Source organism: Rhinolophus sinicus, chromosome 15 (assembly GCF_057876585.1).
Source record: "Rhinolophus sinicus isolate RSI-liver-muscle chromosome 15, RSI-T2T, whole genome shotgun sequence".
Classification (NCBI taxonomy): domain Eukaryota; kingdom Metazoa; phylum Chordata; class Mammalia; order Chiroptera; family Rhinolophidae; genus Rhinolophus; species Rhinolophus sinicus.
Window position 1 is genome coordinate 83919711 of NC_142515.1, and position 21743 is coordinate 83941453.

Here is a 21743-nt window from a genome sequence, read left to right on the forward strand (position 1 = left end):
TTACACAAGGGAGTGCAGGATGGGATCCAGGCCAAGTATGTGCACAAATCCACAGGCTGAGTGGCTTAGAGAGAGTGAACCAGAGACACACACACAGATACCTAGACAGGCCATGGCAGAGACAGAGAGACTGGACGGGGAGAGGCTCAGAGGGAGACACAGGACGGAGGGAGACGGGTACAAAGATTCAGAGGAACAGAGAAACAAAGAGGTAGAGAAACACAGGCAAAGAGACAGAGTTGTAGAGACAGGGGAAAAGAGATAGGGAGAGCAGAGAGACAGTTAAGGACTCAATAGAGAGCCAGAAGGCCCTCCGAACGACTCACGGAAAGATGAGAATACGCAGAACCGGAAGGAAACCTGCGTGGCGGCGGCCGCCGTCACTCACTCTGGTCCTGGAGCCCTCACCGGCTCCGGCCCTTTAAAGCTTCCCCCAAACCCAGCCCCCCGCGCCCCCGCTAAATCAGGCGTCCCCAGGCTCCGCCCGCTGGCTCTACGTCAGCGCCACGTCAGGAGCTGTCCGAGGGCCCGGTGCTGAACCAAGATGGCCGGCGGCGGAGGCCGGGCCCCGGCGTGAGCCGAGCGCGGGCGACAGCCCCGGCCATGCCCCAGCCCAGTGGCAGCTGAGCCCGACCTGACGGAGCCGGCCCGCCGGCGACCCCGGAGACATGTCTCTACTTTGCGTTGGAGGTAGGAGGCGAGGCTTCAGGGCGGGAACCGGTGTGGACCCGGACTGGTCTCAGCTGGGCTGGATGCGGCTGGGCTCCCGGGGCGAGGGGGTGAGCTGAGTACACGCGGCTGGACTTTGAAGGGGTAGCCCTTGTAGACGCCTCAGGGCGCCTGATCTGAGTAGACGAAACTGGACTCTCAGGGGCTCCTGGTGGTCGCTGCTGGGGGTCATGTGGCCATGGCAGAATGCGGAGGCCGGTGGGGACACGAGCAGGGATCTGAGACTCTATCTCGAAATGGTCTAGACTAGGGCATCTGTGTAGACCAGGGTATTAGGGGGCCCGTGTGGAATGGGGCTGGGCTGGATTGTTCGAATGAATCCTGCGGGGTACTTGGAAGGAGTCTGCTGTGGGCTGGGCTGCGGGTCCTCACGGACGCCGGCTGGGCTCGGAATTCGAAAGGAGAGCAAGAGGCGTCTCCTCGGCCCCAGCGTGTAAGATTTGGGTAAGGGGGCTCGGCCATCATTGCACCTGCGGGCTCGAGGAATCCTCCAGTCCTGGCTGTGAAGAGAACTGGGAAGGGGCTGAGGAGACCCCTCCCCACGTCCTGAGAGGTCTGTGATGGGGGGGTCTGGGGGCGCTTTTCCGGTTAACTCTTCGGCTCCCCGAGTTGGGGGCTGGGGGAATCACCTGAGGGCCTCCCCCTCCCTGCCCCCTCCAGCATTCCGGAACGCGTATCCGGCCTTCTCCGCAGGGAGCCGACCCCTTGTAGGTGCAATGCCCCACCCCCCGCACCCCTTCTGGCCCGTCTTCACTTCACCCACTTCGCGCCTAAGGGAGGGAGGGAGACGTGGGGTGGAGCTATTTTGGGGCTAGAATGCCATCTGTACCGAGGCCCACGCCCAGGTCTACACTCTGCATTGGGGTGAGGGGGGGAGAGAGAAAGAGACGCGGGAGGCGCATGGCCGCCCCCCACCTCTGAGGCTGGGGTGGGGGAGAAGCCAACCCACCAGGACCTGGGTATCCCGGACACTCCTGCTGAGAACTCAGGCACTGGGAGTCCTTGGGCGTTAGTGGTGGTGGCGACCAGGGGCTCCAGGCTTTTAGAGCACTCAATCTTGGGTTTTAAGGACTGGGGTCCCTTCAAGAAGGCTGGGGTGCGGGAAGAGGTGTGTCAGCCAAGTCTAAGATGTCAGGCTTCGGGACACCTTAGGCAAGGGGAGTGTGCATGCGTGTGTGTGTGTGTGTGTGTGTGTGTGAGAGAGAGAGAGAGAGAGAGAGAGAAACCCTAGCCTCCGCCTGGACCCCGAAGGGCAAGCCCGGGATCCGGGAACCGCCCCCGCTGCCCTCCCCCCTCTCTCCCTTCCCCCTCCCCCTCCGCTGCTCCATTCACAAACCCAGCCCCGCCTGCCCGCTCCCTGCCTCGGAGCTTCCCGTGAGCAGATCGCGCGGGGCTGGGCCGGCGTGGACACGGGTGTTCTTAAAGGGACAGGGGCCTCCTGTCCCTGAACTCGTTCCTGACGGGCGGGGCTGGTGGTGGCAGAAGGGACTGTAAGATCAAACGTCTATTCATCCAGCCCCAAGCCTTTGGAAATAACGGGAGTGGGAGGTGGACGGGACCCCCCATGAAACCGCCACGGACTAAGCCTAAGGGGAGGGGGGAGCTGAAGGTCCAAGGCCCCCACTGGCCTCTCCCCTCCTTTAAGTTGCTTAGCACTTGTGGGGAGGTGAGGTGGGGTGGGGAGGAGGTGGGGGCTAGCACTGGAGGAAGGGCAAATGTGGGTGTTCCTGGCTGACTCTCCTACCCCACCTCACCCTGCCTCATATTTTCCGAGTTTGGTTCCTCTGGAAGATTTGCCTAGTTCGGGAGGAGGTGGGGGAGAATCTCACCCTTAACTCTGACGCAGACAGGAGGCTGGAATGCGGGGGTGGGGGGTGGGGTTTGTGTGAAGGAGGTGCAACAAGAAGGGTGAGGCTTCCTGACACGGAGACCTGTGGTAAGAATTGTGTTGAATGATTCTGTGGAACTTACAGGGAGGGAGTTACCAGCAGAGTGGAGGGGGGTCGCTGGGAGGGGCAAAGCTGGGGGAGAGGTGGAGGGTAAAGCCCTGAGGTGGCAGGGAAGTAGTACAAATGCTGTGGGAGGTTGAGGGGGAGACTGAGAGAAGTGGGGAGAGGGGAAATGCTGGGGGGATGAGAGGGGGAGGTCAGGAGGGGGAAGAACGGGAGGGGGAGGGGCAGGACAGCAGCAGAGCTGGGGTGGGAGGGCTTTCCGTGGGACTGACCTCATCCTTGGAGTTGAGGAATACCTGGCTGCCCATCCAGGAGCCCACCCACATGTGCCCATACCTGCACACATATGAGCTGTCGCCATCATACCCAGGCTTGCCCTGTGTGGACAGAAATGCTGAGAATCTACAAGGCTTCGTGAAGACCATGTGTCTATGAATGCACACACACGGACACATGTGCTGATTCACACATACGTATACAGGACACAGTCTGCCGCCACAGGCATGGTCCCTGCAATACAGGTGTGTGTGCCTGCCTGTGCAAACACACAGATGTAGCCACAGGTGTTTGATGTATGTTCACAATATTCATGTGTCATAAAGGTCTGCCCATACCCTAACATGCAGGCCTGTGCTCATACATATATTCTAGGGCCTCACATTTTGAAGAAACATGTGTACACATAAGCACATGCCAAGGCATGTGTGCATACACATGACAATACTCGCTTGCACACTCAAAGCAGTCCCTTTAAACAGGTGAATGATGAGACATATAGACACGTGCTTATGAGTATGTATATAGCTTCACACAAGTGTGTAAATGCATGCCAGTAAAACACACATGCCATAGAACTTCATCACTCATACACACATACACACACGCACAAGTAACACACCACATGTTTCTGCCTAATACATCCCCCACAAGCCCACATGTACCTTGCTCACACATACCAGCATGTCCCACATGCAGGCACACCCCACTCCTCAGTGCATACATGCAGACCCTCACCTGCATTCAGATACTGCACATGTCCCTCCATACATATCACACACACATCCATGTACACACACCTGCCTATCCTGGTCACACAAGCAAATACACATGCAAGCACACATTGCAAGCTTATCTCACACCAACACATCAGAGACCACCCTGTACAGGCCTTGCCTTTGCCCCCTCTCATTTCTTTATTTATGTGGCGTTCTATTGCTGCTGCCACCCCAGTCCATTTGCTAGCTCTTAGCAGAGTCCTAAGGCTGCGAATATGAAGCACCACCTGTTTCCTTCATACATTCATTCATATATCGACTCAGCAAGCATTAATTGAGCACCTACTATATGCCAGACACTGTTGCTGGCTCTGGGGACCCAGCTTTACTCCTGGCCTCATGCTGGTGGGGTCGGAGGGGGAGAGACAGGGAAAGGCTGAGGGCTCCTGGGAAGGGGGCATCCAGGGCTTTTCCTCTGGGAAGCCTGCCCTGATCTCCCCATCACCGTTTCCCTGAGTCTCAGAACATGGGGGGCAGCTAAGGAGAAGGGAGTTGGTGCTCTAGGTGGCAGGAAAACACGTGCAAAATCGTGGTGGTGGGGATTCAGTTCTAGACCTTCCTATGTGTCTCACAGCATTTTGCCAGGCCACTTAGTGTTTTAAAGTCTCCATAAATATTTGATGAATGAATTTTGCATACAAATCATCAAATGCATGTGAGGGTGAGTTTGCCTCACAACTAATAATGTCAACAAAAGCACCGTTTATCCAGCCTTCTACAATGCTCATTGCCGTTTTTAATGGTCACAGCAACTCATTTTACAGATGAGGAAAACTGAGGCCCAGGGAGGTTAACAACTTGCCTGGTGCCACACAGTCAGAGGTGTAGCTGCCTGACTCCATAACCTACTGGGAGTGGGGGGTGAAGGTTGAGCCTCCTCTCAGCCCCTAGAACCTGGGAGGCACCCAAGTCCCTTCCATGGGGTGAAAACCTGTCCTGGAATTGCCTTCTTCCTTCATCCACTCATTAAGCAAACATGTCATCATCTCCCCGTTCATCATGGCTATTCCCCTGCCCCTCCCCCAGGAAACCTTCACAAATCCCTCTGCCCCTGGCTTCCCTGTTTCTGATACCACCCAGCCAGGAGGGGTGTGCCTCTGGGTCTTTGCCACCGCCATCCTCATAGGATGCCCTTCAGGGTTGGCTCTAATTCATCTTTAGGTCTGCAGGTTAGCTGCTTCAATAACCTGGACCTCACTTTCCTCTCACATACAAGGTGCCAACCAGGGCATCCTGAGTTCAGCAGGCCGGGCTTTGAATCCCTAAATCCATCCCTTCCTGGCGAGCCCCATACCCTCTCCATTCCTCAACATGCTCCTCTGTAGAATGGGCACACTCATAGCAACCACTGCCTACATTTGCTGGAACTCTCCATTGAGATGAGGCATGCAGAGCCGTTGACACGATGCTTATTCTGTGAAAAGGTTCAGTAAGTGTGAGCCAAGATAGGAAAAATCAATGATAGTGTTTTTATTAATGGGGCCTAAAAGCTTTCTTGAAGGAGGTCCATGTGTTTAGGACATTTCCTGAGAGCTCACTGCATTCTCAGGCCTGTGTACTCCTGAGGGCTCAGGAATACACAAGTGGCAAAAGAGGTGCCAAGTTCATTGGAGGTACGGCTCACACATACCAGAATGTCCCACATACAGTCCTACATCCCACTTCCCAGCATGTTAGGGAAGGGAGGCCAGTTCAGCACCGTAGACAGCTCAGGGAACATCTGGTTCAGCGCTGGGACAGCAAGTGGGAGGAGGGGCGTGGCGAGTTCTGCACCGTGGACAGCGCCTGCACGGTGGGCCGGGTCTCAGGGCGGGGGCTACTGGAGGAGGAAATGACGTCATCCCTTCATTGAACACTATTTAATGAGCACCTGCTCTATTCCAGGCCTAGTTCTAAGTGGCAGCTGGTAAACAACAGAAATTTTGGTCAAGATTTTTGGTGTGTTTTACACCGGAGGCTCTGGCTTATCTCTGTCTTTGGAGGGTGGAGTCCTCGCTCCCAGATGCGAAGCCGTAGGGGCCAGTGTCCAGATCACAAAATGCACGCCACCATCGACATCACATATGAAACTACCAAATATCCCAGCATATCCCAGAATATTGGGGGGCGGGGGTAGCCCGGAGAATTCAGAAATAGAATCTGGGATATTTGGTAATTTCCGTATGTGATGTCGATGGTGGGCGTGCACTTTGTGATCAGGACACCGGCCCCTACGGCTTCGCATCTGGGAGAGAGGACTCCACCCTCCATGGATGTCGGAGGGGCCAACAATGGGCACCACCCCCACCGGCCACTCCCAGCGGTCGCATTGCCCACGCCCTCTGCGCCCATGTTATAAATAGCCTCGTGCATGTGACCAGGAGCTCGCGAGGGGTGGGGCGGAGAGATGGCACTTCCGTCCCGGTGACCCCATACCCCAGGGCGGGCGGGGGAAGGTGTCGCAGCGGAGATATGATGACGATGGTGGTGAAGGCAAAAATGACTCGGGACCGTTCACTGAGAGGGAAGAGGGAGGCAGAGGGGGGAGACAGAGAGACTTGTTTCTTTTTCTGAGCCCCATCGGCCCCTTCCTGAGCCCCCTCCTTCTTCCAAGCCCTCTTCCCCCCTGAGCGGCTTGCCTTATAGCACCCGCCCCTCCGTGCCCCTCCCCCTTCTGGAGTCCCCACCCCCACCACGAGCTTCCCCCCAGTTCCCGAAGCCCCCCTCACTGAGTCCCCTCTCCTCCTCCCCCTACCCCCTGAGCCCTCCTCCCCACTCTGAGCCTCCTTCCCTGACCCCCCCATTACTCTCTGAGCCCTCTGTCCTATGCTGAGTTCCCTCCCCCCTTCCTTCCTCTGAGTCCTCATGAGGAGCGAGTATTGATGTCTTCATCCTGGACCCCCTGAAGGGCCTGGCCGTTTCTGTCAGAGCTAGACCCCTCCAGCAATCTCCACTGCCAGTGGACCCCAACTGAGCCCATTACCCTCTGGCCCTCCCAGGCTTAGGGAGTAGAAAAGTGGGTAGAGGAAGGGGGTGGAGACCAGAGAGATTCAGACAGAGGGAAAAAGGGAAGAAGGAGGCAGAAAGACAATGACAGGGGCGGAGAGAAACAGAATGGAAGGAGGGAGACAGGGAGAGACACCCCCTCCACACTCCCACCAGGAGATGATGGGGGACAGACTTCAGACAACGGGCCTCCACTCTGAGCCCTGTCCCTGGTCTATAAAAAGGGGAGACAGTGGGAGCTGCAGGGTGGGGCCCAGGCCAGGTCAGGCTGCACCCCAGTCAGCCCCTCTGTCCCCCAGGGCCTGGCACCTCTCCCCATCGGGTTCCTCCCTCCAGCTTTTCTCTCCCAACTCTGCCTCTCCTCTCCCCTGCCTGCCCTCCCTAGTGGGAATCTATGTGTCTCTCTGTCTCTGTCTCTGATTCTCATGACTTGTTATTTGCACCCCCTCCTTTCCCTTTCTCTCCCGGTGTTGGTCCCTCCGTGTGTGCACCTTTCTCAGCCATCTGGTTCTCTCCCACCATTCTTCCTCCCTGACCTGCCCCTGCACCCCCTCCTTTCCCAGAATCATCAGGTTTGCAAAGCTGGAGCTCCCCCAAGGAGGGAGGCCTGGAGCTCCCGGTGCCCCTTATCCTAAGTGCCCCTGAGCTTCTCTCAGCCCCAGGGGTGAGGGTGATGGCAGGTGAGCTCCTTGCAGGCTGGGTGGGGCTAAGGGGAGAAGAGGGGACCAGTGAGATGGGGGCTGAGCATGCATCCAAGGGAAGGGCCTTTGCAAGAGCAGTCATGTACCTCCAGTGGGAAAGTGAAGAAGACACAACACCGGGACTGATTGTGGGGGAAAGAGGCAGAGACAAGGACAGAAAATACCGGGGGAGATGGACAGGCAAGCGCGCGCACGCACACACAGCCATATCTAGAAAAAAGGAGAAACTGACATGGAGTGAGAGAGCGATGGAAGCCCATAGAGGGGGGTTCACTTGCCCAAGGTCACACAGTGTGGAAAACTGAACCTGACTCCATGCTGAACTGATGCTCACCTCTCCCAAGGCCCAGCCCAGGGCTCCATCTCAAACCCAAACCCAGGTGGGGGGTGTGCGTGATGCTCAACCATTTGCATTTAAAGTCCAGATCTTTGGGGGGCATAGGACGGCACTCATTCCCTCTCTCATTCTGCAACTCTGAGGAGCTCACTCAGTTCTTCTGGACATCAATTCCAGCCCCCCCGCCTCAACCCCCCTTTTGTCCCCCTTCCCCCCAACATCAACAAAGATTATTTACTGACAAGTGTTTAGAACCACTGCGCTTCCCCCACCCTTCCTGGAATTCTCTCTTCACTGGCTCCATTCAGCTGCTTTTGCAAGACAGAAATTCAGGTGAGAGGAACAGAGATATGAACCCAAGATGGGAGGCCGTGGCATTCACCCAGAAAAAGGCCTATCTTGACTCTCAAAAGAGAAGAAAGAATAGAACCACAATTCATTCTGTTACTAGGAATTTATCCTTCAACTTACTTCACACACTCTTCAAGACATACTGAAAAACACAAAGGTTCTGCAGAGGGTGTAGAATGCTACCATTTGTATAGGAAATAAAAGAATGCACGTGTGCTCATGAGTGCTGACGCCAGACTATCTGTGTCTAGTACCTGGTAATGTTGATGGCACGTGGGAAGGAAAGTGAGGGCTGGGATAGAAAGAGCCTTATTCTCACTGTATAATTTTGGATTTGGTAAAATGTGCGTGCATTGCCTACTCAAACAAAAATATTCATTTGAAAAGGAAAAGGGAGAAATGTGGAGAGGAAGAGAGAGGGCTCACTTTGGAAACAGGTTTTAGATGGAGATGGAGAGTGAATGGTGGAGCAGCTGCAGGGTGCAAGAGACGTTGAAAGTGAAAGTTTAATCTCTTGTGAGAAAAGCCAGTGAAGAGTGAAATTGCTTTGAATCACTTGGGGCTGTGGGTTATGTGAAATCCGAAGAGACTGGACTATGTGGAACCCTGATGTATATTTGGGTTGCACCTTTGACAGGCAGGTGAGCCTGGACAAGATTTAACAACCTTCTGGCTAGGACTGGAATATCTTTATCTGGCATGTTCTATTCTACTTCCCCTAATCCCCTTTGAATATTTTTTTTAAAAAAAGATTTTATTGGGGAAGGGGAACAGGACTTTATTGGGGGAACAGTGTGTATTTCCAGGACTTTTTTCCAAGTCAAGTTGTTGTCCTTTCAATCTTAGTTGTGGAGGGTGCCGTTCAGCTTCAAGTTGTTGTCCTTTCAGTCTTAGTTGTGGAGGGCACAGCTCAGCTCCAGGTCCAGTTGCCATTGGTAGTTGCAGGGGGCACAGCCCACCATCCCTTGCGGGAGTTAAACCGGCAACCTTGTGGTTGAGAGGACGTGCTCCAACCAACTGAGCCATCCGGGAGCTCAGCAGCTCAGCTCAAGGTGCCGTGTTCAATCTTAGTTGCAGGGGGTGCTGCCCACCATCCCTTGCAGGACTCGAGGAATTGAACTGGCAACCTTGTGGTTGAGAGCCCACTGGCCCATGTAGGAATCGAACCGGCAGCCTTCAGAGTTAGGAGCATGGAGCTCTAACGCCTCAGCCACTGGGCTGGCCCCTCCCCTTTGAATATTGAATACCAAACCTTGGGAGCATTTGGTAGGACAGACCGAGCTAGACAACTGGGGGAGAAATTTCACTGGCTTGACAGGGGTTGGGGTCCGTGGAGATTGTCTCTCCTCTCCTTTCCAACTGTCCTCCTCCCTCTGCAGCAATCCTGGAAGGCTTCCTGTGGGAAGCCTCTCCTGCCACCTACCCAGATCCTTCTTTTAAATCTTGTTTAATTGAGGGTAAAGGCATAGCTGGAGGGAAGAAGCTTCAGGAGCGTTTGATAGGGAGGGAGGAGGGGCAGGGACTGCTCCCAGGGTCCCCTAGGTCTACCTCTGCTCATCTGTCTGATGGCTTCTCTCTCTCTCTCTCTCTCTCTCTCTCTCTCTCTCTCTCTCTCTCTCTCTCTCTCTCATCCCTGCCTCCCTCCTCTCCTATTTCCCCTCCTCTGTTTGTCTCTGATTTCAACTTTATCTTTTTTTTTTCCTGTTTGGTCACTTCATCTGTCTGTTTGCTCCCTCTCCCTGCCTCTGCCTTCTCTCTGTCTGTTTCTTTCTTCTCTCTCTCCTCTCTGTCTCTCTTGTTGTGTCTATTTTGCTGTGTCTCTCTGTGCCTCTGTCTCTCTCTTGCCTGCTTCTCTCCCCATCTCCCTTCCCTATCTCTGTCTCTCTCCACAGTCAAAAAAGCCAAGTTTGACGGTGCCCAAGGTAAGTGGCCTCTCTACCTGTCCTGTCCTGTGTTGTCTGTCTGTCTGTCTCTTGGAGAGACAAGGGAGGGAGTCTGAGCTAGTGGCAGGGGACTTGAGCTCCTTGTCTGCTGAGCATCACGGAGAGTGGCCTGGGGCCACCAGGGTCCCAGCAGTCTCCCCAGCCATCCCCTGAAGACCTCGGTGGGGGGTGAGCCTCACCCTGCACCAATGGCCCTTCCCAGGATCTTAAGAGTTAGGGTGGGGACTCTTAGCTCAGGCTCCAGGTGGGGAAAGGGAGGCTCAGAGCCATAAGGGAGTTTCCTCCAGTCACTTTTGTTCTTGTCTTGGGCCTCCCAGCTAAAAACCAAGGCTGTTGGACATAGTTATTTTTAAGCAGCAGGATTAGTCATCCCAAAATTCCACTCGGGGTTGGGGGAATGCTGTGGGCTGGCCTGAAGGTGGTGGGGACGTTTGGTGGCTGGCCTGGGGGTGGCGGGGCCCGCAGAAGCAGTGCAGTATGTTGGACCTGGGGTGGCCCCAAGCACACACAGCCCCGGGGGGGATTATAGCAGGTTGTCTAGGGCTCGGAAAGGGGCATGGGGAGTCCCTGAGCCCCTGTGCTGACCCCTGCTCTCACCTCCGCAGAGAAATTCAACACCTACGTGACCCTGAAGGTGCAGAATGTCAAGAGCACAACCATCGCTGTGCGGGGTAGCCAGCCCAGCTGGGAGCAGGATTTCATGTTGTGAGTCTGACTGCCCTGCACAGCCTCACTCCCTGGTACCTCGATGGTCCCACTGGGAAGAGCGGACACCTGGGTGTCGTATGGGACTCCTCTCCCTCCCCACCAGGCCCCATGTCTACCTATCAGCTTTGCCTCCAAAGTACTTCCCAAATCCAGTCACTTCCTTTTATCTCTGGGGCCACCAGCCAAGTCCCTGCTACCTCCAGCCTCCACCCTGGCCTCCTGCTGCAATCCGCCTCCTGCAATCTGTTCTCCTCCAGGCAGCCAGAAGGATATTTTTAAAACTGCAAATCACATACTGTCACTCTCCAAACTTGCTCCTGGCATCAACCTCAGACAAAACCCACACTCCACCCCATAGCCCCCAAGGAGGCCAAGCCCCTGAGACCTCCCGCCAGTATCTCCGTCCATCTCTCCTGCCTCACCTGTCCCAGCCACAGCCTCCTCTGCACGGTTCCTCCAACATGGCCAGCTTGTTCCCACCCCAGGACCTTTGCACTTGCTCTTTCCCCTTCCGTGATCCTCCCAGCTGCCTCCTTCTTATCCTTCCTTTGTCACCTTTTTAGGAAAGCCTTCCCTGACCACCATCCCCAAGCTGAAATTGAAGAACAATTTCAATCCTTATCACCAATTGTTATTTTAGTCTTTTGTGTGAACTTTGGACACATTTCTCGCCCCCGCCCTGGACTGTGAGCTCCAGGAGGGTAGAAACCGGTTGGTCTCTGCCCCTACTCTGACCCCCATGCCAAGTGCAAGGCCTGGCACACAGTATGTGCTCAATAAATATTTGCCTGAATGAATTCATGTCCTGGACTCTCCTCTCAACCTGGAGCCACCCAGGGCCTCATATTACATCCCAACTACTCTGATGGTGGGGACATGTGCCATACTCTCTTCTAAGGCTTTGATTAAATCGATTTTGCCTACAACCCCAGAAGGGAAGATGATATTGTAGTCCTCATTTTATAGATGAGGAAATAGAGGACCAGAGAGGCAAAGCCACCTGCTCATTGTCACACCGCCTCTACCTGGCAGAGCTGGGACTTGGACCCAGCAGACCTCAATCCCCGAGCAGAGCCTGGCTCGGACTGTCAGTGGTGGAGGCCACGTGAGAACACAGTTAGGATCCAGGAGCAGAGGAGCATCCCGGGATGGAGGGAGGATCTGGCCCTACAATTCTAGGGAAGATGTAAAGGGGGAGAGACAGGGTAGTCCTCAACTCCCCAAAGGCCAATTGCTGAATGACCAGATCACAGTCAACAGATATATTTGAGGGAAACATTCCTGAAGATAAATCTTCGGCAAATTGGTAAGTTCAATGAATTGGACATTCACCAAGGGTTTCCCCCAAATCTCCTGGCATCCCAGCGTAGGTCCTGCAGAGAAAGTGCTCAGGGGTAGGGTCATTCATATACTCAGGGCTGTCCCCATGTGACTGGATAGAGATGACACTGGGAAGGATGAAGGCAACCAGAATGCCCTTATCCTGGAGGAATCGGGAGCCATGGAGGGTGTTTGGGCATCTTCCTGGCTTAGCTCCATTCTTAGGGTCTGAGGGCTCGAGGAGGAGCCAGGCAAGTTGAGGGTACAGGAGGTGTGTGACAACTGTCCCACCCTTCCGTGCCAGCTTGGAACCCTGATTCTGCTGGGAAACTCTGAGCACGTAGCTTGGCCCTCTGGTCTCAGTTTCCCCTCTGTAAACAAGAGCCACTGTGTTACCTTTCTGGCTAGTACTCACCCAGGCCTGGGTTTGAATGCTTCCTGGCTCTGTGTCCTAAGCTGAGTGAACTGACTTTTCTGAGTCTCCATTCCCTCACTCCTGCCCCTTTTCCCCCCTCCCCTCTCTCCACAGTGAGATTAACCGCCTGGATTTGGGGCTGACAGTGGAGGTGTGGAACAAGGGCCTTATCTGGGACACGATGGTGGGCACCGTGTGGATCCCCCTGCGGACCATCCGCCAGTCCAATGAAGTGAGTGTTGGGGAGGAGTGCCTGGGAGGGGCCCAAAGGCCAGGGGCCTAAACAAAATGGACAATTAACCTCCATCCCCTGACAATGTTCGTGGAGACATCTGGGGCTGTAGGGGCGGCTCCAAAGGCACCAGGGTCTACACTTTTTCCATCTTGTGGTTCTGTATTTCTTTCCACGCGCTTCCACCTTGTGGCCCAGGATGGCTGCTGGAGGATCGCCATTACATTTGCATTCCCTTCAGGGGAGGGAAACGTGGCAAAGGAGGGGGTTGCCCTCCTAGGTAAGGGCCAAACCCAGAAGTTGCTTACAGCACTCCACTCACATCCCGTCGGCCCGAACTTAGTCATGTGATTCCACCTAGCTGCAAAGGACTCTGGGAAATCTAGTCTTACGTGGCACAGCCCTGGACCCCGCTGAAAATGTATTCCTATGGAAAAGAGGGGAAGGGATACTGTGGGCAATTAGCACTTTATGCAGCATGAAGGCTACACCAGCCCTGAAGGTGCCAGGCAAGAGCCTTGGCCTCCTGGCCTTAGGTTTTTCCCCCTCTACCCCATCCACCCATGCTGAGCCCAGCAGCATCTTATTATCCCCAGGACCCTTTCCTGCCCTCCCTCCTCATCTCCCTTGGGGGGCCTTCTTGATGGCATCTGCCCACATTACCAGCCTCATCTTCCTCCACACCCCACCCTTCACCCCTGATAGGCCCCAAAGAAGGCCTCTGAACCTTCACATATGCTGTTCCCTGGGTTTCAAGTAGCCCTTCCATCATCCTCTAAGCTCAGCTCCCATGCCCTCTCCTCCAGGAAGCTCTCCCTCATTTCCCTCTGGATCCCTCAGCCCCCCTCCCTCCCTCTGGCCTCACCCTGATCTCAGGGGGGGGGCGGGGGGGGGAGGGGGGGCGGGGGTGTCTGTGTCAGGCTCTGTCTCCTGTGACTATGGGCTTTTCAGGGGCCTCTTGAGCATCCTGAAATTGCCCAGCAAGGGGTAGGCATAGAGGAGGCACAAGGAGGAGTTTACATGTTAATGAATGAATGGAGAGGAAGGAAATGGGTGCAATAGTCCAGACAAGTGAGTCCTAAAAGAAGCCTTGAGGATGACCCCAAAGGTCATTCTCCTATGAAGATGGAGGAGTCCGTGACTCCCCCCAAGTGTGAGGAACACCTGGTCACTTGGGGCAGCAGCGACCTATGCAGGGGACCCTGGGTGACTACCTTCACCCCTGCCAGCCTCTCCCTGCAGCTGCAGAACGCAAATTCCACAGAACATCATTCTTATTTGAGTGATTAAGAAAGTGAGGTTCAGAGTGGACCCCACCTGCTGAAGGGCTCATGTCCCTGAGCCCAGGGGTATTGGTTCATTCACTTGGCCGGGTGGGGGGGTGGGGAGGATGGGTGGCGTGGGGGGAGAGTAGTTGTTTCCTTTGGGGATGGTGGGAGCATCGGGGCTTTTATATGAAGCTAGGGCTGCATAACTCCCATCAGGGATGAGAAGCGGTGTGTAATGCTAGGACTTCCCCTGATGACCCGGTAGGGCCCTCTCTTGGGGTCCTTGCCCCTGGGTTCCCTGGGCCCACTATGTTGGCCTGGCTCTGAGTCTCAGTTGTCTTATCTGTAAAGTGGGGATGTGGCCCTTGCTCTTGGGGTAGGGGTGACATGGGGTAAGGGCGCTATCTCATGAGAGGGGGCCTACCGGCTGGTGTGGAGCAGATACCTGATCCCTCCCTCATCACCTGGGACCCTGACCTTTGTCAACCCCCAGGAGGGACCGGGAGAGTGGCTGACCCTGGACTCCCAGGTTATCATGGCGGACAGTGAAATCTGCGGCACTAAGGACCCCACCTTCCACCGCATCCTTCTCGACACCCGCTTTGAGCTGCCCTTAGGTGAGTTGGGGGGGGTGCGAGGGCCCAGGAGAATGGCCAGACCCACGTGGGTCCAGACAATCCTCATCCTGAGGACAAGGTTTTCCCTCAGAGGAGGAAAGAGTTTGCTGGGTGTCAGCGCGTCAGCTGAGATGTGCACCTGTTGTGTACAGAGCACATTCCAGCTCCTACAGGTCACCAGTGGGCAGCAAATGCTCCTTGACCCATGGGTCTCAGGTCTGAGCTGTCCTGGCTGGTCCTCGGTGAGGTCTTCAGCTCCAGGGCTGAGCTGAGAATAGGAGACAGACAGACAGAGGCAGAGACACAGAGAGAGGGAGAAACAGAGACACAGAGAGACATGTAGTGATAAACAAAGGCAGAGGCGCAGAGGCCTCTCCACCTTTCCTGGAAGCAGCTCCGTTCTCCCCCAGCATCCTGCTAAGAACCTGTGGCTCCCCCACCCTGTAATGCTAGGGTTCATCTCTTCTCCCATCCTCCATTCATTCTCAAGGCGTAGCTGGGGCGGGGAGGGATCGGGCACCACCCCGTCCTCCCTTCCTCTCCCCCCAACCACTGGAGAGGAGCCCTGCAGGCCTGCAGGATACATTGGATGGAAGCCAAGGGGCAGGCAGGGGCTTCCAGGCTCACCGCCAAGGTTCCCCTTCCAGACATTCCCGAAGAGGAGGCCCGCTACTGGGCCAAGAAGCTGGAGCAGCTGAACGCCATGCGGGACCAGGATGAGGTGTGTATTGGGGCTCTTCTTCCTGGGTCTGTCTCTTTGTCTCCCCATGTCCTCCACTCTGTTTCTTTCTCCACTTGTCTTGTCCTATGTCTGTGTCTCTACCTCTTCATAACTCTGCTTAATCAGCAACCCATGTGGTCCAGTGTCTAAGCAGTAATGTCAGCCAGGAACATACGGTCTACTAACAACGTAACGATTTTAATAAACTGCAGTTCTACATTTGCCAAATACCCTCAAGGAGATACAGGGGTCCTGAAGTAGTTCTCACACCCCTTCTCTACCCCCACACCCCTCACTTCCTCCAGTCCCACTTTTGGACTTTCTTAAAAGTTCTCCTCCCCCTCTGCCTTAGCCCCTGTACCTCTGTTCTTCCAGGCCACCCCCTTCTTCTTCTTAGCTCTATCCCCACAGTGCAAAGACCCAGTGTGGCCCAGAAGACAATCTTTAGAAGGTGAGGGCGGGGAAGCAATAGTGGGCAAGATGCAAACACTCTTTAGTGAAAGACGGAGGGCAAGAGGGCACCAGTCACGTGTCAGTGATTATCATCCCCAACCTCCTCTCTCATCTTCTTTATTCTGCTCCCTGCCTCAGTTCTCTCTGTCTCCGTCTCGCTTTCTTTCCCTCATCTGCGTCTCGTTTTCTTTTTTCTATATCTGTTTCTTACTGTCTGTCTGTGTGTATCGCTCTCCCTCCTCTCTCTCTGTGAACCTCTGTATCCTTCTCCTCCAGCGGGAGAGGATTTGGGGGACAAAGGGGAGTCAGGATGGAACACAACAGGGGACTATCCTGGTCCCTTGGCTTCTGGCCCTGCTCTGAGAGGAAACCTCTCTCCTTCTCTCCCCTCAGTATTCATTCCAAGATGAACAAGACAAGCCTCTCCCTGTCCCCAGCAACCAGTGTTGTAAGTACCTCTCTAGTCCTCTCTACCCCTCTCCCATCCATGGCTGTCGTGTGTAACAGGTCAACTCCCCTCCAGAGATACGGGGCCTGAGGGTGGAAAGTCTCCGTTCACAGTGTGGTGGAAAGAAGAGACCTGGGACTTGGGTTTGAGTCCTGTTCGCTTTGTGGCCACATGCATGCCAGTGCCCCCCCTCCTCATTAGAGTCACGCTCTTTGAAACGGGGCGTCTGACAGCCTTTCACTCTGAGGGGACCCAGGACACCTAGAGGCTTAAGAAAATGTTTTGTAGACTCTGATTCAATTCATCAAATTCTGGATGGGGACCTATAACTCATTCAACAAACTCTTCATGGGTCCAACAGAGACCCCCAAGCAGCCCAGTCAGAGGGTGCAGACAGACACAGACAGGCAGTCCTGCCAATACACAAAAAATAAGCACATGTACAATGGACGAAGGCTATTTCATTCGCCCATTGACTTCGATGAAGAAACTGAGGCCCAGGAGGAGAAACCACTGGCCCGAGGTCACACCCCTGGCAGGCAGAGGCAGGATTTGAATCCAGGTCTGAGGGAACCTTTCCACTGCACTGCATCTCGTAAAGCTGGTGCTGATCACGTGCCTCTGCCTACTCATGTGCCCCTCCCTCAAGGCTGGAGTTTTCAAGATTGTTGGTACTTCTTGGGGTAGGGGTGACTCTCAGATGCACGCAGATCATATCTCCACGGGCCAAGGAGGTGTCTCTCTCCTAAAAGTTCCCGGAGTCCTCTGGAGCGGGGAGGAAGTGACAAATCAGAGAGTACCAGGGCAGAAGCCACACTCAGAACAGTTTGCCCCTACCCCGCCCTTCAACCTCTTTCTCCTGTTCCATCTGCTTCCTTAACCCCCTTTCTCCTCTCTCACAGTCTCTCCTGTATCCATTGTCCCCCACCCCCATATGCCCAGGATGGTGAGGATGGAGCCTAGTGGGGGGAAAGGCGGGGGGTCTGCAGTTGGAGACCCTGTTCTGCCCTAATTTGGGGTGCGATACAGAAAAAGTCCCTTGACTTCCCTGTCTGGGGGGAGTCATCACTGCCCAGAAGGAATTACAAACCCCTTCCCCTCTCCCCATCCTGTGAATGGAGTCCTTGAAGATTGTGGTGGGGGCAGGGCCAGGGCCAGGCAAGGTAGAGGCAGGAGCAGACGACGAAGAGTATCTGAACAGGTGGGCTGAAGTGAAGGGGTTCCATTTGGGAATGGAGACCCACCACCCAGCATTTACCTCCAAAGTCCTCTGGGGAATGTTTTATTACCCCCATTTCATGGAGGAGGCAGCCAAGAGGAGTCAGGAGTATAATGGGGAGAGATGTGGTTCTCTCCCTGGCCCTGGTCATCAGAGGCTGTGTGACTTTAAGCTGCTCACCCTACCTCTCTGAGCCCTGTTTCTTCATCTGTACAATGAGCAGAATAATAAAAACCCACCCAACAGGGGTGTTTTCAAATTTAAGATTTCCAGTTCCATATTTCTTTCCTTTTTCACAAGACAGGGGAGGGAAGGAGTGCGGAGTGCTGACCCCAGATTTCAGAGCTGGAAAAGCCTGGTCCTAAACAGCTCGTTTGTTACTTCCTGGCTGAGCCTGTGACCTCCTCAAATAACGGGGATATCCCACCTTCCTCACAGGTGGTGAGGGAAGGCGTGAGAAATGTCAGTGGTTAAAGTGATACTTGGGGAAGATACTCAGGGTAGGAGGGGATCGGGGTCCTGGGTGCGAGGAGGAGATGGGAAGAATGAGGAGGATGGGGAAACCCCTCCTTTAGCCTCCCCACCTGCTCCCTTTTATTATCTCTGCCCCTTCTCTTTGTAGGCAACTGGAATTATTTTGGCTGGGGTGAGCAGCAGAGTAAGTACTCAGCTTGATGTCCTGGGAGACCACGGGGAGGTGGGTGCCTTGGCAACTCTGAGGACCCGCCCCCTCACACAGGGAAGCGAGGAGCCTGTGGCTGGCGCATGGGGGCCAGAGGAGTGACAAGACCCCTTTCATGCCCCCCTGCCCCCTGACCTTTAACATCTGTCTTGGGGGTCCTGCTCTGTCTGGTGGGGAGTGGGCGCTGCCATTGGGGTGGGAAGATGCATTTAGACGGGAGACCTGCCTGTCTCCAGCTGGGCACTGTGACCCCCTGTTCCCCCCACTCCCCATGTATAACCTCATCTACTCTCCTGTGACTCTTCCCTCTTTTTGTCTCCCCATCTCCCTCCTCCACTTGGAAGTGGGCCTCAGTGTCACCGAGAGGGTGGTCAGTGGGGAAGGAAGAGGGTCCCTGAAAGAGCAGCTGGGCAGGGACCCCCAGGCAGATATCATTCCAGAGACCTCAGCTCCCAGGCCCCTCACACGTCTTCCTCCAGTTTGCCCCTCGGGGAAGGAAACAAGCCATCCCCCCAATTTGGATGCCCATTTTTCTCCCTAAGGAAGCACTCCCTTACACCTATGTCCTGCCTCTTCCAGAGAAATCCAGTCCTTCAGTCTGAGGATGAATCTTCTCTCTCCTCCACCACTTGCTGGACAAGCTCCATTCCCCCCTCCTTCCAGGACCAGGGAAATTATTCACACCTTCTTTTGATCCAAAACAATTTCTTAAAAACCAGGCAGTCAGAAATCAGGCTGAGAAGAAGATTTGGTTAACAACCCACCACAAACAATACCACCACAAACAAAGATGCTTTTGGTTAAAACCAATTTGGCTAAAGCTGATAATTGAGTGAAGAGTAAAGAGCATTGGGCCAAAAGCAGACCCTCTTGTTGAAACATAACTGTCTGAAAACACGGAAGCAACAATTTGGTTAAAAACTATTTGGTAAAAAACAGAGTCTGGGCAAAAACAAAAAGAATCCAGTGGAAAGCAATTTACCCTCAAAAAACAGATAAATTGTCAAAAAAAAATAATTAGGTGAACACACACACAACCTCATGTGACTTGGTTGGAAACATCTCGGCTTGGTCAAGGACAGTTTGGTAGAAAGAAGGCCAATGTGGCCAAAGACCTAGATAATTGGGTAGAAAACGAGTTAGTCAGGGGGGAAATTTGGTGACATTGACAATTTGTCCAGAACCGTGAGGGGGGTCGTCCAGGTTTCAGACCCCTCACTTCAGGTCTGTACATGATCAGTTTCATCCTGACGCCCACAAATCGAAGGCGTGGAAATTTGCATCTGCCTCTGTCTATATCAGTGCCGGCAGCATGTGGCTCGTCAGAGGGTCGCCATGTACGACAGGGACAGGATAAAAAGCTTGCAGGTCACAGTGGCCCAAGTCAAATGAGAAACCGGAAAGCCAGAGTTACCGTGGTAGGGCCAGCTTTGCTAGCTGAAAATGAATTTCAAGTTTTTCTAAAGGCAAAATCACTTAGGGGATGACTCAAATAGCATTCGACGTGAAGCAGGACATTCATTTGTTAACAGTTTACTGCATTAAAAAGTTGGACCTGTTTGTTGACTATATAGAAACAGACACAATTAGCCAGAAAAGAATTAGAAGGTTAAAATACTAAAGCAAGAAAAATAGACAAACATCTGGGAAATTAACAAAAAGACTTAAAGGCATGAAACGGTACAAGCCACTCCCTTGATGTTTAAAATCACTGGTAAATTGATGCCATGGGTTACCCAGTCAGGGGTTTGCAACTTTTTTTTTTTTTTGGTAGCTTATTTGTTTTCAATCCAAGTGTTGCTTTCTAAAGAAATAGTTTTCCGTCTCAACACAATCTAACATCCCTCAACGCTGTTTTCTTTTTACTAAGGAAAACAAGCTAAAGTAAAAGATCCTTTAATTCTTATTAAACACTTGAAGTTGGAACCCCACCCCATCCCACCCTGTCCCATTTTAGTGATAGATCTGGGTGTGTGGTGGTCTTGCAAACCTAAGGGTCTAATCCTTTTTGAGGGAGATGGCACCTTGTCAGAGCCCCTTCTTTATTCTGTGCATATGAGTTCAGATCTGGGATCTCTATTCTCAGATATCAAGAAATCTCCCTCCAAACTTCTGTGAGTGTTTGCATGACTCCTGTTATGGGAAGCTCACTGCCTGATGGAAAAATCCATCTTGTTTTCAGAGAGCCTGGACTTGGGCAAAGTCCATTCTCACAATGGAGTTGCAAGACATCCTCCAATGTACCACTGTCCTCCTCACATTGTCCAGGACCTACTCTGGACCCCAGACTCTAGGTCCAGTTTGACTCACATAAGGCAAAGCAGGTGTTCACTTCCCTTATTCTAAAGCCTATACCTCTATTATTATGACCCAGTATCCTTCATTAATTCTGGTAAAGATTCCTCTCCTTGGGTTAGCAGCCAGTGAAGACCCCTGAAGTCTGAGATACTGCTTTGACCCCCATTGTGTTTGTTCTTTCTCTCTCTGTGTCTCCCTCCCCTCCTTACTCTCTCCCCCCACCTCCTCTCTCTTCCAGATGACGACCCTGACAGTGCGGTGGACGATCGTGACAGTGATTACCGCAGCGAGACAAGTAACAGTATACCGCCACCCTATTATACTACGTCCCAGCCCAATGCTTCGGTCCATCAGTATTCTGTCCGTCCACCACCCCTGGGTTCCCGGGAATCCTACAGTGACTCTATGCACAGTTATGAGGAGTTCTCCGAGCCGCGGGCCCTGAGGTAGCCATGGTGGAGTGTGTGTGCGTGTGTGTGTGTGTGTGTGTGTGTGTGTGTGTGTGTAACCAGCTCTGTCTGCTGGAGTGGAAAGAGGAATAGGGGGCTGGAGGGAGCTGGGGTTGTAGGTAAGTGGGTCTAGAAAAGCAGCATTCATGCTTTCTTATAGGCAGTAGAGCCCTTGCTTTACACAAATTTGCAAGAAAACTCCACGAGGTTAAAAAAAAGGGGGTCTCCTTTGGCTGAAGAAAGAGGAAAGTCCGGAGGCCCCTGAAAGGTCCCCCTGAAATATGGGGGTACTCCCTTTAAAAGCCACCGGTCTCCATGTACTCTACTTGGGCAGGGGGAGGGGGCAGGGGGAGGAAGAGATGCCTGTTAGTTGGGGGTGTGAGGCATAGTGACATTGGAAAGACCCCAGCAAGCAGCCTGCTGCTGGTCCCAGGGTGGTCCTGCCCAGCCCTCTGGTGGCTCCGGTCCTTTGTTCCCGACCAACGGGCCTGGGCATAGTGATGTGGGCGCTGCCCCTGCTCCATCCAGCCACCATCACCACTGCTTTGAAAGGAGGCTGTCCCCATACCTGCCCATAGGTGGGTCCCCTGACTTGCGTGGGCCACACCACTGCCCTGTACCGTGTGCTGGGCCTTGATCCTAGGAGGCTGAAGCTTGGTTTCCAAACAGAACAATGACAAGATATTAAACAGATTGAATATTTGTAAAGCACTTAGATAGAAAACTCCTCCATCCTTGCTAAAAGTTCTTTGGGACAGTGTGCACGGTAGAGTTTGGGTCAAACGTAACTTGAAGGAAATCTTCATAAGCTTCCTACTCAATCTTTAGCATCGATGAGTATGATGTTTTTTGCAGGTATT

At 53.7% G+C, this 21743-nt stretch overlaps 1 protein-coding gene across 4 annotated transcripts in view; it reads left to right on the forward strand.

Moving 5' to 3' along the window:
• Positions 1 to 522: 522 nt before the first annotated feature.
• Positions 523 to 21743, forward strand: part of UNC13A (unc-13 homolog A) — a 58707-nt gene continuing 37486 nt past the window's right edge. For all 4 annotated transcript variants that reach the window (XM_074337926.2, XM_074337927.2, XM_088792392.1 and 1 more), the window contains exons 1-9: positions 523 to 690; positions 10003 to 10032; positions 10659 to 10758; positions 12611 to 12728; positions 14490 to 14613; positions 15261 to 15334; positions 16181 to 16235; positions 18077 to 18112; positions 20673 to 20880. In XM_074337926.2, coding sequence (XP_074194027.2) covers positions 669 to 690; positions 10003 to 10032; positions 10659 to 10758; positions 12611 to 12728; positions 14490 to 14613; positions 15261 to 15334; positions 16181 to 16235; positions 18077 to 18112; positions 20673 to 20880 — 767 coding nt within the window. In that variant the 5' untranslated portion in view covers positions 523 to 668. The remainder of the gene's footprint in view (positions 691 to 10002; positions 10033 to 10658; positions 10759 to 12610; positions 12729 to 14489; positions 14614 to 15260; positions 15335 to 16180; positions 16236 to 18076; positions 18113 to 20672; positions 20881 to 21743) is intronic.